The 15,033-nt window shown below is 35.1% G+C and overlaps 1 protein-coding gene across 1 annotated transcript in view; it reads left to right on the plus strand.

The window, feature by feature from the left end:
* Nucleotides 1-15,033, plus strand: part of LOC150101865 (uncharacterized) — a 207,622-nt gene that overhangs the window by 67,586 nt on the left and 125,003 nt on the right. Inside the window, exon 3 of the mRNA XM_090400008.1 lies at nt 10,073-10,578. Coding sequence (XP_090256134.1) covers nt 10,073-10,578 — 506 coding nt within the window. The remainder of the gene's footprint in view (nt 1-10,072; nt 10,579-15,033) is intronic.

Here is a 15,033-nt window from a genome sequence, read left to right on the forward strand (position 1 = left end):
ATACCGCCCAATCTATTTGAAAATAATTTGTTTAATATCGGAGACCATGGAATGCGTTCAAGGACGATTCCTAACAAGTTTCTTTGGACGCATATATTCGATGGTATCATGTTCAATTTTTGCGCAAGCAAAGTATTTTGATTTACAATAACGTCAACTGTACAAAGCTGCATGTTTATGATGACTATCCTACGTCCTTCGATATAATAATTGCTATGGCTAAGGCAACGTAGAAGTAACTGGCACGGTTTTAATTAGCAGCTATAGGTAAAAAGTTTTGTCCTTTTGAATATGCATTACGTATATATATTTGCAACCACGTAAGCTATAAATATACCGAGGACACATTGAAACTTTTAATTCATTATATCTCAGTAACTAGTGATCACAGAACATTAATTCCTTCGTTAAATATTTTAAAATTTACTGATTGTAATAAAAAGAAAAAAAATTTTCTTACTTAATTATTTTGTTCTTACTTTGTTGGTCGCATTATGTCTAGTAAAAGTTTAAAGAAAGGATGGGGGTATTTAATTTGGTATCTCGAGCGTTGTTATAAAAGTAACCCACCTTTGCACATCTGATTAATGAACCACGAGATCCTAGGAAATGCTTTGTATTGCTGTTTCAGAGAATGAATTATGTAAAAGTCGCATGGAGAAGTCCTGATTTCAGGAAGGACGTTTCAGTACTTCCAAAGTCATTTGAGATTATTTTTCTAAATGTTCAGTTTGTCGTCAGAGAGATGGAGGACTTCTTATGCCCTGGACTCTTTTTTTTTTTTTTTTTTTTTTTAATAGCTGTATAGATGTATTTAGGCGTACGAAGGTTCCTGTATCTCGTATCTCGTGGGACTGATGAAAATAAAAAAATCCTTAAAATCCAGAAGCATGAATACCTCTCTTCAGGAGTATATTTCATTGCTCATTGTCACTGGATCCAATTATAACAAAGTATAAGATAAAAAAATCTCAACAAAAAAAGATACTAGTAACAATAACTGGTTAAAATCTAAAAATATCGGTACCATCTAACAACTAAAACGGAGACATATTTTAATTTTAAATTCATGTGCGGCTTACAATCTATCTTATTCGACTGTAATGGCTGAACTATTCGAACTGTTCAACTGTTCGAATAGTTCTTAAATATTTACTCGAACGATGTAAATATTCAAAGACGGAACTTCCATTGAAGATGACATCACGACCGGGAAGAGTAGTAAACTTCCCACACAGGAAATACCGTTAATCGCATGAGGGATTTCAGTTCAAAGATCAGGAGAGTGACTGTCAGGAAAGTGGTTGAAGACGTGATCATAAGACACGCTTGATCCTGACTGCTAACAGATGAACAGAAAAAGAATTGCATGCATATCTCGGAGAGCATCTTCGAGACATTTATTTTGGCAAACCTGAATTTTTTTAAAAGACATTATAACAGGTTAGACCGCTTGAAAATATAAAAGTAATCAGGAAACGTAAAGCCGATAGTTTAATAGCCGGGTTGTCATCGCTGCCAAAGAAAGCGTGGAAGGTGAGATGGAATGCGATATACGTTTATAGCTTTGTTTGATCATAAAGGATTGGTGTATCACGGATCGTGAATTTGTGAACAGTTAACTAGACCCTACCCAAGTGTCCTAAATCTGTTAAGACACGGTCTAAAAATGTAAATGCCCTACATCAGCTAAGGTGCCATTTCAGAAAATAAGAATGCAACTGGTGGGCAACGTGTATACATGCTAGTTATCGTAATGAAGTTAGTTAAACCTCAAACCTGACTGGAACAGCAGTTGAAAGTATACGCGTGTATCGTCCAGAACGAGTAGGCAAAGAATACGAGGATACATTGCACCACCAAGAGGGAAAAAAGTGACGTTATTGTCGAATTAATTAATTCATAAATGGGATGTGACTGCTTTCATTTAGCACATATTCCAGCTTCCTAACATAGTTTTAGGGATCACCTGAAGGACATTATATTGTCCTTCATGTAATCTCGAAGTTCGGTTTATGATGTAGACTAGAAGTGACTGTTCATTTTGACAGTAATGAAATATTGTAAGAAATATTATTTCATAGGTTATTGATGCGCTGAGATTTCTAATCTCAGAGCAGGCTGCGGATAACATAGAATGAATATTTTCAAGAAAAAATCCTCAGCTCAGTGGCTACTTCTATCATTGTCTCATGGCTTTTACATGAAGTGGATTTGCATGGACAGTAACACAAAGCTTAGCACCATTTCAATAGTGTTGCACAACACATGCCTTGAAGACCGTTTGGACTATTGCTTTCATATGAATTGTCTGCTTGTCAAATCCTCAACTGCCGTTGTACTTTCATGGTCGGTTTCCACCTTCTTTCTTAGTTTGCTATAAGACATTCTCTTTCTCAAAAATGTTGCGGAAACAGGATTATGTCCTAAAACTTTGCGGACCTTTAAGGCTTCTGGACTAAAAGCCACAACACGTATTGCTACTATTGTAGTATTTTGGTTTGATCATTAGTAGACTCTGGTACTGTGAATAGAATTTTATTATTGATACTGCAATTGCATCTCACTCCCAGTTAGAACTATGCGATATTCATCTCTTTTGATTGGAAAAGCTTGGGTCAAAATCTTCTTTAGGAAGCGAGTAACCTCTAGCAAGCCTTTTCAACTGATGATGATGAGTTCATAAATCTCATAAAGATGTGAGTGGGTTTTCCCCACACAAAAATCTGGAAACTCCAGTTTTTCATTCCCCGAAACAGGCATATCATCCACAGAAATCACAATTAACAGACGATACACTGCTTAATACCTAAGAGCGTGAATAACTAAATTCCACAGCTTTACTTTTATCCCCTTGGTGGAACCCCCCCCCCATTTTTTTTGTTGTTTTTGTTGCTGTTCATCTCTTCAGGTGTTTGTCAGGATTATCACATATACCCAGTTTCGTTCACTAATCTCCAGCAATCCAAACAGAATAGCAAAAAAAAAAAAAAAAAAAAATCACCATTCCATCGATATCTTGCTCTTTCTTCAAACTCTGATGCACCCGAATTTATAACAGTAGACACTGTCCGCCCGCTTTTATTGCTTCGTGTATGTAGATGCGTATAGCATCTTGCAATGGCAATTTCGAATAGCTGGAAGTGTCAGTTTTTGGGTTAAACTTACTAATGAGATATTGCCAAATTAAATTAAAAAATGCGTGCATATATTATGAAAACAGAACAACGCTCCGCATCCTGAAAAAAAGCATGGATTAGTTTGGTTTGAAATTACGAAAGAGGCGACTGACAACTTGAGGTCACATTATTATGTCTATTCGTACATGTTCTCCAGAAAGTTGGTCTCTTTTACATTGATTTACAGAACCGAAATTTTCCGAAGGGAAAAAAAATCTCTGATACCTGCGTTTAAGAACTTCTCACTCATCGACTTAATGAGTAAGACGTTCTCACATAAATAATAAATCCTAGACAAAATGATTTGAGCCCGGTCTTTCTAACCAAGTAACATTTTGTTACCGATGCCAAAACAAAGCCAACATAAAGAAACTTGATTGGAAATGAGTCAGATGAACAGACAACAAAATATCGATGGACTATCATTATTGTTAAATGATTTGTATGGAAGCAACTAGAATATGCTCATCTATTTAGGAATGCCTTTATGTATGCACACCCTGCATTAACAAAACTGCTTTTCAGATTATTTGGAGATATCAACATTGGCAAGTTGTTTGCGCAATATTTTCTACTTCTTCCAAACAACAGCTTCACTGGAAGTCGCATTTCATCAGTGAACTAGGTTAAGGAGTGTAGACAGATGCCACTTCGGACGAGACAATTTTCGAAAGCGATTATGTTGCTGTGGATAAGGACTAATTTATATCGACATATAATCAGTAGGTCTCGGCCAACCAGACCTTCATGCCAGCCTAGTTGACTGAGTAGTTAGACCTCTATCCATTCCTATGAAGAGTTCGAATCCCTCCGTAGGCACGAATATTTGTGATTATCTTTAGGCGGAAGATGAATTTCTTCCCAAGTGTGAGACCAACTCTCTGTTTACTGGGGACCTCAAGTGTCTTGAAAAAATTCCATGTTTGGTCTCTGGAGCAGGGCTTCCGGACGATGCAAAATTAACTTAAAAAATAAAAAAAAAAAATAAAATAAAAAAATATATATATATATATTTAATTTAATTTTTTTTTTCAGAATTCATTTTTACTCGGTTGGAATATTATGAAAAAGTTTTAATGACTGATACTTAGATATAAAAAGATGACATGATATATTTGAAAAGATACTACTAGTACACTAGCTTCGTTGAATTGATCAACATCTTCAGGTATCATAATCAAAGAAATATATAAAGAATTACAGAGACTTAAAATTGTAATAGCAGAACAAGTACAAAAAGACAGTAGCGTGTTTGAAAACAAAATGCGAGCTTGAGTTCCAAACAAACGTATACTACGCGCTGTCGCGAGTGCGCCAGTACTGAACAGAGGCAACGTGTGCGTCAGAGAGATTGTAACTCAGGCTGTTGTTGATATGAGAGGAATCTAGAGAAATTTCCCTAGATTCGACAATCTTTCTCTCGAGTTCATCATAACACACATGGATCTTAGAAGTTTGAGTCCAGTTCACAATGTGTTGGTGGCCTTCGTCTGAGTTAACTGAAAAGAGAACGTGGCTAGAGAGAGCGCTGGCTCTAGTCCTGTTATAGGAGATGTTTCGACGGTGTTCTTCCAAACGTAGAAGGATGGATTTAGCAGTCTGGCCATAGTATGGCTTTCCACAATCACATAAAATCTTGTACACTCCTAGAAACTGAGTTGGAAGATGTTTCTTTTTAGGTTTTTTCCATATTTTTTCATAGTATGAAAGCCATACTATGGCCAGACTGCTAAATCCATCCTTCTACGTTTGGATTTAGCAGTCTATGTTCTTCCATACGCAATTCGACAGATTTGTCTGTCTGCCCAAAATACCACCCAAAATCTTGTCATCATCAACTCAAATACCCTGGTGTATATAAAACATTGTGTGATTGTGATATTCCTTATTTTGGGCAGACAGACAAATCTGTCGAACTGCGTATGGAGGAACACATGAGGGACATTGCTTAGAAGAGACAGCGAGCCAGTGCCTTATCAAGCCATATCCTTTTCTCGACTGATCCTAATGATGAAAACCAAATTCACAGTCTGCTGGGGAAAATCTACTAACATCTTCCGTTGCAATGATGAACTAGAGAGAAAAATCGTGGAATCTAGGGAAATCATCTTCAATCCTGTTCATCTAAATAATAACTTGAGCTATAACCTCCCAGATAGTCATTCAACTGTAATGTACTGGCGTTCACGTGATGCTGCAAGCACGCACTTTCCCAACAATGCAACAAACGAAAGAACAGCTTTAAATACAACCAGTGGCGCACCCAGAGGGGGGGGGGCCGAGGGGCCTGGGTACCCCCCAAAGAAAAGGAAAAAACACTAGAAAAATTTACAGAAATCTTTTCCTAATTAAAATTCATATTTTATTTATGTTGTGTGCTACTTATGAATTAGCGATCACTGCAGATGCTCAGTTATAGGTCATATGCGATGTGTAGTGTGTATTCGCAAAACGTCTACTCAACTCGGCCCCCCCAAAGGTTAAATCCTGAGCGCTCGGCCCCCTCCAAGATTAAATCCTGAGTGCGCCACTGAATACAACCACCACGTTTTCATGCTAATTTGTATAGAGACTCTCTATGTTGTTCATAGTTTTTTTAACCTTCAGTGTTTAGTGTTTTTTCTTTTTTCTTTCTTTTATAATGTCACCTGATGAAGGCTGTTACAGGCCGAAACTAGTCGTGTTTTTATATTAAAACATTTTTACTTAAATCTCGGTTCTAGTCATTCAATTTTATATATATATATATATATATATATATATATATATATATATATATATGCAGGCATACAGTTATTGGCTTCTGTTGCTTTTCACCACGTATGTCTGTAGCACAATCCATAGCGACGACGGGCCCTTTATTAGAAAGATGGGTTCGATTGCCGTCGAAGTAAAAATAATAATAAAAAAAAACTTTATAAGGCATTTTTAACTAATGGGAGACAGGAATTTCTCATTCCGTATACCATGCAAATCGGCCTGGCAATATACACATTTCACAGACATAATACATTATCTCATAGTCTTAGATGGTTTGGTATAATCTAAACAACCAATCAACTATTTACTTTCGTTTGAATGCACACAAGTCTTTCAAAAAACATTTCATATCTCTATGTCGTTTCGTATCTCTGTCCTAAAAAACCGACTGTTAGTGTGTCATCTAACTCGCATATCAGTTACAGTTGTTAGGGGGGGGGGGAGAAAGGGAAGGATCGAATTTGACCTCACAATCGAAGTCATCCAACCTCGAATATTCAAGCCAACTGCGGGTTACCAATTGACTACGAACATCACGTTTATCTGGGTAACACGTGAGTTTCTGCCCACCTACCCCGAGTGTTATCCCGAATGTGGAATGTGGTTGAGAGTGCGATAAACCGAGGGCGTCTGTGGTGAAAGTATTAATGCCCTGCGAGTTAATACGTGCTCTGGGGATGGTCCCCCCTCCCCACCAATCCCCCCCCCCCGATCTACACAACTCTGCCATACTGATAAACTCCTTGCTCTGGCAGCACTGAGACAAGTTTGTGTTTCGATCGCGATGTTGAGATACCTGGCGAACGCTTTATGCATTACTTGCGCCATAAAACGTGCCACACTGACCTTTATTTGACCTACATGCCGTAGCCCTGTGACTGAACTTCTCTGGGTGCAGGGAAGAGAGCTCTCTGATTGCAGCGGCACTGAGTCTTCTTGTTCACTTTCTATCATCATTGGTTACGCTTCGTTCTTGTTTAAGCCGATCAGCTCAATGCTGCAGGGAGGTCGGCATTTTAGACCGCGAAGTTGATGACAGCATTAACAAGAGAGAAAACAAAAAATATAAGCATCAGCCCCAGACATGGGAGTGTTTTGCGTATCATTCTGCACTTTATATGTTAACCAGTTCCTACAGGCCTATCATGTTACAAAGGGAGACCCAATAAATCCATTTAAGGTATTTGTTAAAGCTGCGGAGAAGTTAAGCTACAGCTTTCGTAGGTAATGATTTGAGTCTGAAATAGGTTCTTTATAGTGCTAAATAAATTGAATTTAATAGAGCTCTATGGATCTTCAATGAGATAAAGAAAGAATAGAGGGCGTATTCAGATCAACAAACGAATATAAACAACATCGTTGACTCATGTTTCATTTGAAAATGGTAAAAACATTGCAACATTCAACAAAAACAAATTTCATTTAAATATATTTAATAAAACTATATTTTTATAAAGAAACATATACATTAATAATTTAAATGTAATCAACAATATTATAAAAAGGATAACATGCTTTCATTATTTATGTATTGAAAATTTTCGTTGTGGAGCTCTTGCACACATTATATTAAATTTGTATTACTTTTAATTCAAATTAAATTTGAATTTAAAGATACGCATTTAATTCTAATGGAGGTTTGTTATCCGAGTACAGTGCGTTAGATATCAAGAATATCAATTTGCTTATAATACCAAATCTTTAAACCTTAAAATCGAATATCTGAATTCGTAGGCTTGGAAATTCACAGCAGATTAGATGAAATATCTCATCAATGTTAGCAGGTTATTCCTATGAGTTCATAGGTTGTATTATAAAAATATCTGATAAATCCCCCCCCCCCTTCCATCTACTGTAACAAATATAACCAGACTTTTTTTTCTCTTGAAAAGTATTCATCATTGAAAATTCCATATTTTTTTTTCTGAATCCTTGAAGAGCCCATGCCATCTTTTTTATTTTAAAAATTTGGTTGAATCCTGCATTTCCGACTAAATATTAGGCGTTGCTTCCTCTACCAAAGTTTCAGAGGGCGCTAACTGTATTGTCTACAATCTCAGAGGTGTACATCTAATTACAGGTCCATGACAAAATATCGGATATAGTAGTTGTATTGGTCCTAATAGATCGTTCAGTTACCTGTATTTATAAAATGATTTTTCAAATAGCATTTTTAAACAAACAACAATAACCTTGCTTTTGCTTTTCGAAGAAAGAACCTTCTTATTATAAAGAATTGCTTTTTAATTATTAGAGAACGATACTCATAGTAAAAGCAGATGAATATATTTAGCTACTTTGTTATGGTGTAATATCGGTAATAATAATAAGTGAAAAAATTATTGTAGCATTAACAAAATTTGAGTTTTGAACAATACTTGTATAGTGACACAATTTCATTATTATAACAACTAAGGCTATATTTTTTAACAAGACATATTTTTGTTTTGGTTAATTTTGTCTTAAAAGTGAGATTCCGATATCCAGTTTTATTAAGTATCAACAATTCAGAGAAGAAATATTATTATTTGGAATCAATTTCTATACTTTCGCAAAAAAATCTTGTCCAACTATAACAAAAAAAAAAAAAAAAAAAAAAGACTGACCAATTATACATCGGTCTAGCAAGTTCCTCACTTATAATTCTAAACATAGCTCGCAAGAGAACGCGAAGACCAACTGGGATTTCTGACTCAAAGTTCTCACCCTTCCTGCACAAGGGGGAAGTGAGGATTAGTTGGCAATTTGGCACTTAGCCTGATAAGCTGTATTCCACACGTGATGAAACTCCATACGTATTCTGATAGTATAACATAAACATACAAATGTCGTTCGGGGTAGCATGATAAAAGGCCTCCGATGTTTTCATCAGATAACATGGGGGAGGGATGAGAGAAGAACAGTAAAAAAAATTACTGGAATAACCCCAAACTCAATATAACTGATCAACAGCAGAAGTATCAACGGACAAGAAGTAGAACTAACAGAAAAATTAGAGAAACACCATATCTACTTTAGTGTTGCAGATAAAGAAGTCCAAAACAAGTCATATTCATCTGAACAAGCATAAAATTATTTCTTCAGGAACTTCAGGAAAAAAATGCAATAATTGCCATTTTTTGTTGTTTCATTCTGATAAAGTTGAACAGATTTCAGGGCAGTATTTTCACTGGTTAGAATTAGCATCAAAGATTAACAGGCTGTGCTAAAAGTGCAAATCTCCAAATCTCTATGGAACTCGAGTCACATGTTCTCAGTTTTCAACCTTTAACAGTGTATTAGATATGGCCAAAATTTTCCCGACTTACACTAGATGCTGCTGCTTCGCTTAGTTTAAAAGTCCTGCATTAGCGGGGATATGTGTATAATTTGCCGTTTATTATCGGGTCTGTCCGATAATAGAATAGTCTAACCCTTTCCCTCATTTCCTCCACCATCGTATCACTTAAAAAAAAAAAAAAAAAAAAAAAAAAAAAAAAAACCACCGGCAACAAAAATAGTTTTGCCTTTGAAAATTTACGATAAATTTATTTCTGATTTTGAAACTTCAAAAATTACATATAATGATATCCACGCTATCAAAAATTTGACATTGTTTATATTCAGTAGTTATCCAATAGATTTTCAAGATTCAAACAAATTTTGCATTTTTTAACATGATTTTTGAAATATATTAAGAACTATATTTCTAATCCGAAAAATGCAAATGTTTTCTAAGAAAATTCTTCGATCCCTTTGAAATTCTTTGTAACCTGATTCTCGATATAATATATCCTTCCCACTCTCGCAAAATATCACTCCAGAGCCACGCCCTCTAGGAGTATGACGTCATTTAAGGATGACGCCCTTATCAATTTCTGCTATAAGGAAAGAAACGTTTGAAATTTACACGACTGTCAAATTACTGAAAGTTAAAAATAAATCCCCATCAGTAACATCTTTGAAGGTTCAAAAATGTTTTAAAACATTTTCGAGGTTTAATTAAGTAATGACAGTTTTATGAATTTTCAATTATCTTTTTTTTTTCTCTTTTTTGAGCAGATAATCAAAATCTGTGTGTGTTTTTTTATGTCTGCTGTTTGTATCATTATATAAGACTCAAGAAGTGATCTTTCCTTAATATTTTTTTCTAGCCATTCTACAGAAAATTTAGAAGCACCTGATGTCATTCAACTGTCCAAATCTCACCCCACAATTTTAGAAATTCAACAAGAATTTGAGAAATCCAACTTCGACGATAAGAATAAAGAAAAAAAAGTCATGAACAGCGAAAAAAATAGCGTTTCCAATCTGACCAAAGATTTCATAGTAACTCATTTTGATAAAGATACAAAAACACGCCAAGAAAACCAAGCAATCAAAGAAAATCTCGAGAGTATATTAAATAAATTGATTGCACCGATTCCAGAAAAGACATTGCCTATTGCTGCCATACGGGACTCAGTAGAACATTCTCCTGAAGCAGATTCAGAAGTTATTTCAACTAAAGAAATGCAGAACGAAACGAAAGAACAAGATGCGCTTACATCGGATAACTTATCGAATCCGAAGAGCACATTGTTGGAGCATATGCTGGATAAACATCAGAGTCATAAAGAGAATCTCCTTATCGTAGACCCAGAGCAGATATCTCTCGCAGGTAGGAATATTTTGTCTTTTTATTTATTTTAATACTTTGTAGCTCACCTTTTCCTGCAGTACAATAAGTGATCATCTTTCCACAAGGAGGTAACTATCTATCTATCTATCCCAATGGCTTTAACAGGCCATTAAGGCCCACAACCTTCCAAGCATGCTTGGATTTCGTAACCGAAATACGAGGATAGAATGGTCACTCCTATGCCTCAAGGTATTCTTGGCTGTATCTCTGTGTGTTCACGGGGCCGGTTTGCCTGCTTGGGGATGAAAAACACCAGATAAACTGGCGGAAAAAACCCTACTGCCCGCGCCCAAGACCGGCTAACTTGGCTATGGCTGGAGGTAACGCCTTTTTTTATTTGCCACAAAACTGCATAATCTAGCTGTAATGTGCTATCCAGGACGTCGCTATAATCATTGCTGTCGTTGAAAAACTCCATCAGGTTTCTTGGCATGAAAAGCATATGCATTTGTTTATAGTCGGGGGGGGGGGAATTACGGAAGATTTATCTTGTTACAAAATGCATTTTTTCTCACTTCTCCAGGATTCATCTTTTCTATCTTGTATATAAACGACTCTTTGTAACCGTCACTGACAGAAGGACCGTTTCTGTTAAGCATATACTAGCTTATATATTTGCATATCACGTGCTTACGTGCCAGTCTTCTAATACATTTTGCAAACATACAGGATGTGTAACGAATCCATTGATCAATGGTAGACAACATTATTTCGACAGCTCGTTACAACAATAAGGTAGTTTGTTCCATTGTAAACTTTCCTATACTTTCTATTTATTTTTCGTGTGTTTTTCCTGCTGTCTATCTTCATTTATATTTCTCATTGTCTAAACTGGGTTTACACGATGTAGAGACCACCGAGATAAGAACATTGGAGACTGATTACTCACTGTCTCTACTGTAACGAGCAGATCATCGATAAACCCCAGTCCCCAGTGTGTTTCTTTTGTACTTCCATGAATGAGTCTGTCAGTGGTGAAGATTACAAAAAGGAACTTATCAACTGAGCTAATATAGAACTACTTTAACAAATTTATTTAAATACCTTCAACAAATTGTTCCTATGGCCTTATTAGCTTACTTGTAATCTTTTCTTAGTTTAACAATAGAATAACTAAGACGTTTAAGAAATTTCTTACGCAGAAAAATTTAAATATAGAAAAAAGGTAAGAAAATTAGTGATTTAATTAAAGTTACATTAAATAGAAGTAAATTAGCAGCATACAAAAACAAGTGTCTAAAATCAAGTATAAATACTGGCTTATTGAAGGCCCTCAAGTGACTTGAAAAAAAATGCATGTTCCATGAGGAGGGTGGGTGGGTTCCGGATTATCTAAAAATAAACTGAAAATAAAATAATCAAAAAAACTTTATCCACAATAATATTGTATTATAGATTTCATTGATCGAAGACATTTAAAAAATGAGAACAAAGTTATGATGAAAAACTCTAAAAACATCTATGGAAAACTAGCGACATAAAAATGAAAATATCGGAAAGGAACTTGACATTTATTAGCATTGAAGAACATAATATGGTCACTTAAACTCAAATGAAGGCAAAGATATTAATGAATTAAAGCAATAGTACTAATAATAATGTGAACTCTGAATATAGCTTATGCAATATCACGTCAGAAGATAAAGATGATATTTTTGATCATGTATACTAACCATTCTCCCAAAGGTTCATACACGATATTCATAAATCACTGATTACGCTGTAGTAATGTTCTCCAAATTCTTGTTCAGAGTCCTGTTCAGTGTATCTAGTTCCACATACTTTCTAAAAATTCCACTTTAATGACCCCTCATTAATTTGTATTCAAGGTCTATAACTCACAAAATGAGTCATTCCTCATGGGCAGTCAATCATGCTCCTTACTCACACGGTCTCTCCCAACCACTTACTTTTGTATTTGTATCCTTTCTTTGATAATCACTTTAAATTTCGATACTTAGCGTCATTTTACCATTTTAGAAAAGCTTAGAACTATTTTGGTTCTTATTTAGAACCCAAACAGTTGGCGATAATAAATGTGTACTTGAACAAGTGTCATAGTTTAAGATGCAACATTACATTTAATAAATTGATGTGTAGGTAAAATAATTGAATAGGTATCGAAACACATGCGAAATAATAAGAAAAACTTGAAAAGGTAATTGTAAAATAACAACCACACCTAAATTAATGCATGGATCAGAAATGGACTCCAAAAAAACAAAACAAAACAGTAAGATTAGTAAAAGGTTGTAGAAAATTGGATTATATAAAAAATAAACACGTAGAGAACAGTTAGATGTGTAAACCCTGTTGAATTATGAACACAGAGAACAATGGAGAGATCGTGTTGAAGAATGATAGACGGAAGATCACTGAGCACTTTTATATTACTGTCCTACAAGAAAGAGAGATCGTGGAAGACCAAAGTAACGTTGAACACTTTGGTCCTCTACGCATATATTTATGAAAGAAGAATAAAAATATATTAACTGCTCTAAATCTTAGGAGTTTCTTACAAGAAATAAGAACAAATCAGATTAGACCTAAAAATACTGGAACAACATGGTAGAAACATATCGCCAGTAATTAATTCTATTATGTTGGAGTTATTACAGTATCTTATACAGCTCCTCATGGTGTACTGGTGATAATAATAAATAATTTTTTAAAAAAATCATTTTTTTAACTTCAGAAACTAGTGTAAATATGAATATACATTAATCCCACTGTGATAAAGATGCTTGTGAACGTCTTTGGTGATAAAGATTTCCATCTCTCAAGTTCACCAACCTTCTGCTTATATGAGGATTAGAGTGGCTTGAAATAATTGGTAGCTACTCTAATCTAATCCTTTTCTATATTCCTTTGCCCACCCGCAATACTATTATGAGTTCGATCTTCCATGGATAAGATTGAAAAAATTACTAACACAGTATATTCTCATAGTTAACGCCTTTCTTAGTAAACCGATTTCTTGACCAAACGAGATGTTGACTAATTTCAGTGTGTAAAAGGTTTAAAGCTGTTGACGCAGTTAATGATATAGTTAAAGCTAAATGCCATCTAAAACAACCTCGCTAATCAGAAACAACCTTATTAAACAGGTCATATGTTTCAAATAGAAAGAGGAAAGGAGAGGTTCATGTTTTTATCTGACTGTTCTTTTCAAAACGTCCAAGAGAAGTATTGTGACTAATTAGGTTTTGATGATCCTCGTGAGAAGGGCAGACAAGCCACACCATCATTTCATGTTGCATGTTCAAAGTTAGGCGCCAATCTAAAGAAATGTTAGTAGTAAACTCAGAGCTGCGTGCACCCCTATAGAAACTTCATTAGCGTGCCTGTTATCTGGGTGATTTGTTGCTGCCTAGGGTTGATGTTTTGTGAAGAAATGTTTGATGTAATAGAAAGGCACGTATGTGTGTAATTGTATGGAGAGTTTTGTGTAATACGCGAATCTGGTTTAACTCGTCCCACTGCATACATACACGCGCACTTTTCATCATAAAGCGTTGAAAAAAATAAAAAAATCAGCAACTATTTCTGCTTTTCGTGAATGCTATAATTATTTATTTTTCCTCTGGTTGGCGTAATTAATTATAACTAAAGAGATCGGCCCATTTTCATTCCAGAAATACTTGCACACAAAAGGCAACAATTAACATTTTGATTTATTCTCTTCCACACAAATAAAATCTTTAGGTGTGCGTTTCGAGAATTTTTTTTGTGTGACAAAAAATGCATTATTTAAATTGCAATAGTCATGCGATCGAATAAATAAATGTCTCACAGCATTTACAATTTTCGCAATCGATAACGTGAAATGGTGTTTTTCGTGACTCATTTCGTGAATGTTATATAAGCTACTCGTTTTTTATTGCTTTTAATTATTATCAATTTAATATACTTGGCTTTTGTACGCATCCAAATATAACGCATTTATATTTATATATATTCAGTGTCTCACGTGATAATTCTTTATTTTTATCCAAAGGCCATTTTTCTGACTACAGTATCCTCCTCCTAATTACGTTTTTTCTGTCGGATTGATGCTGACGCTATTCGAGCTCTGTTTCATTGCTGTCTAACAAGCGAAGGGTAATAAATGCTGAACTTTATATTTCCGAATGGATGGTTCTAGATTCCAACGAATTCATTTCATCCTAAGTTGAGGACATGATACCACTTACTAGAAAGGAGAATGCGATTGACCCTCAAAGATTCTCTCTAAAGTTTCATGTTTCTCTGTTGTAAAAATCTTGTTTCTGTTACAGACACTCCTAATGGAAACGGACGGACGGGGCAAGAGAAAATTGAGAATCGTAGCAAGAACTATGAAAGTCATCAATCGGTTCTCAATTTTCTCTTGTTAAGGAGCACATCAACAGTGAATTATTTCTAAGAATCATTTATATCACATGCTTTATCTGT

This window comes from Typopeltis vanoorti, chromosome 11 (assembly GCF_054136105.1).
Source record: "Typopeltis vanoorti isolate ZY-2024b chromosome 11, IOZ_Tvanoo_1.0, whole genome shotgun sequence".
NCBI classification, from domain to species: domain Eukaryota; kingdom Metazoa; phylum Arthropoda; class Arachnida; order Uropygi; family Thelyphonidae; genus Typopeltis; species Typopeltis vanoorti.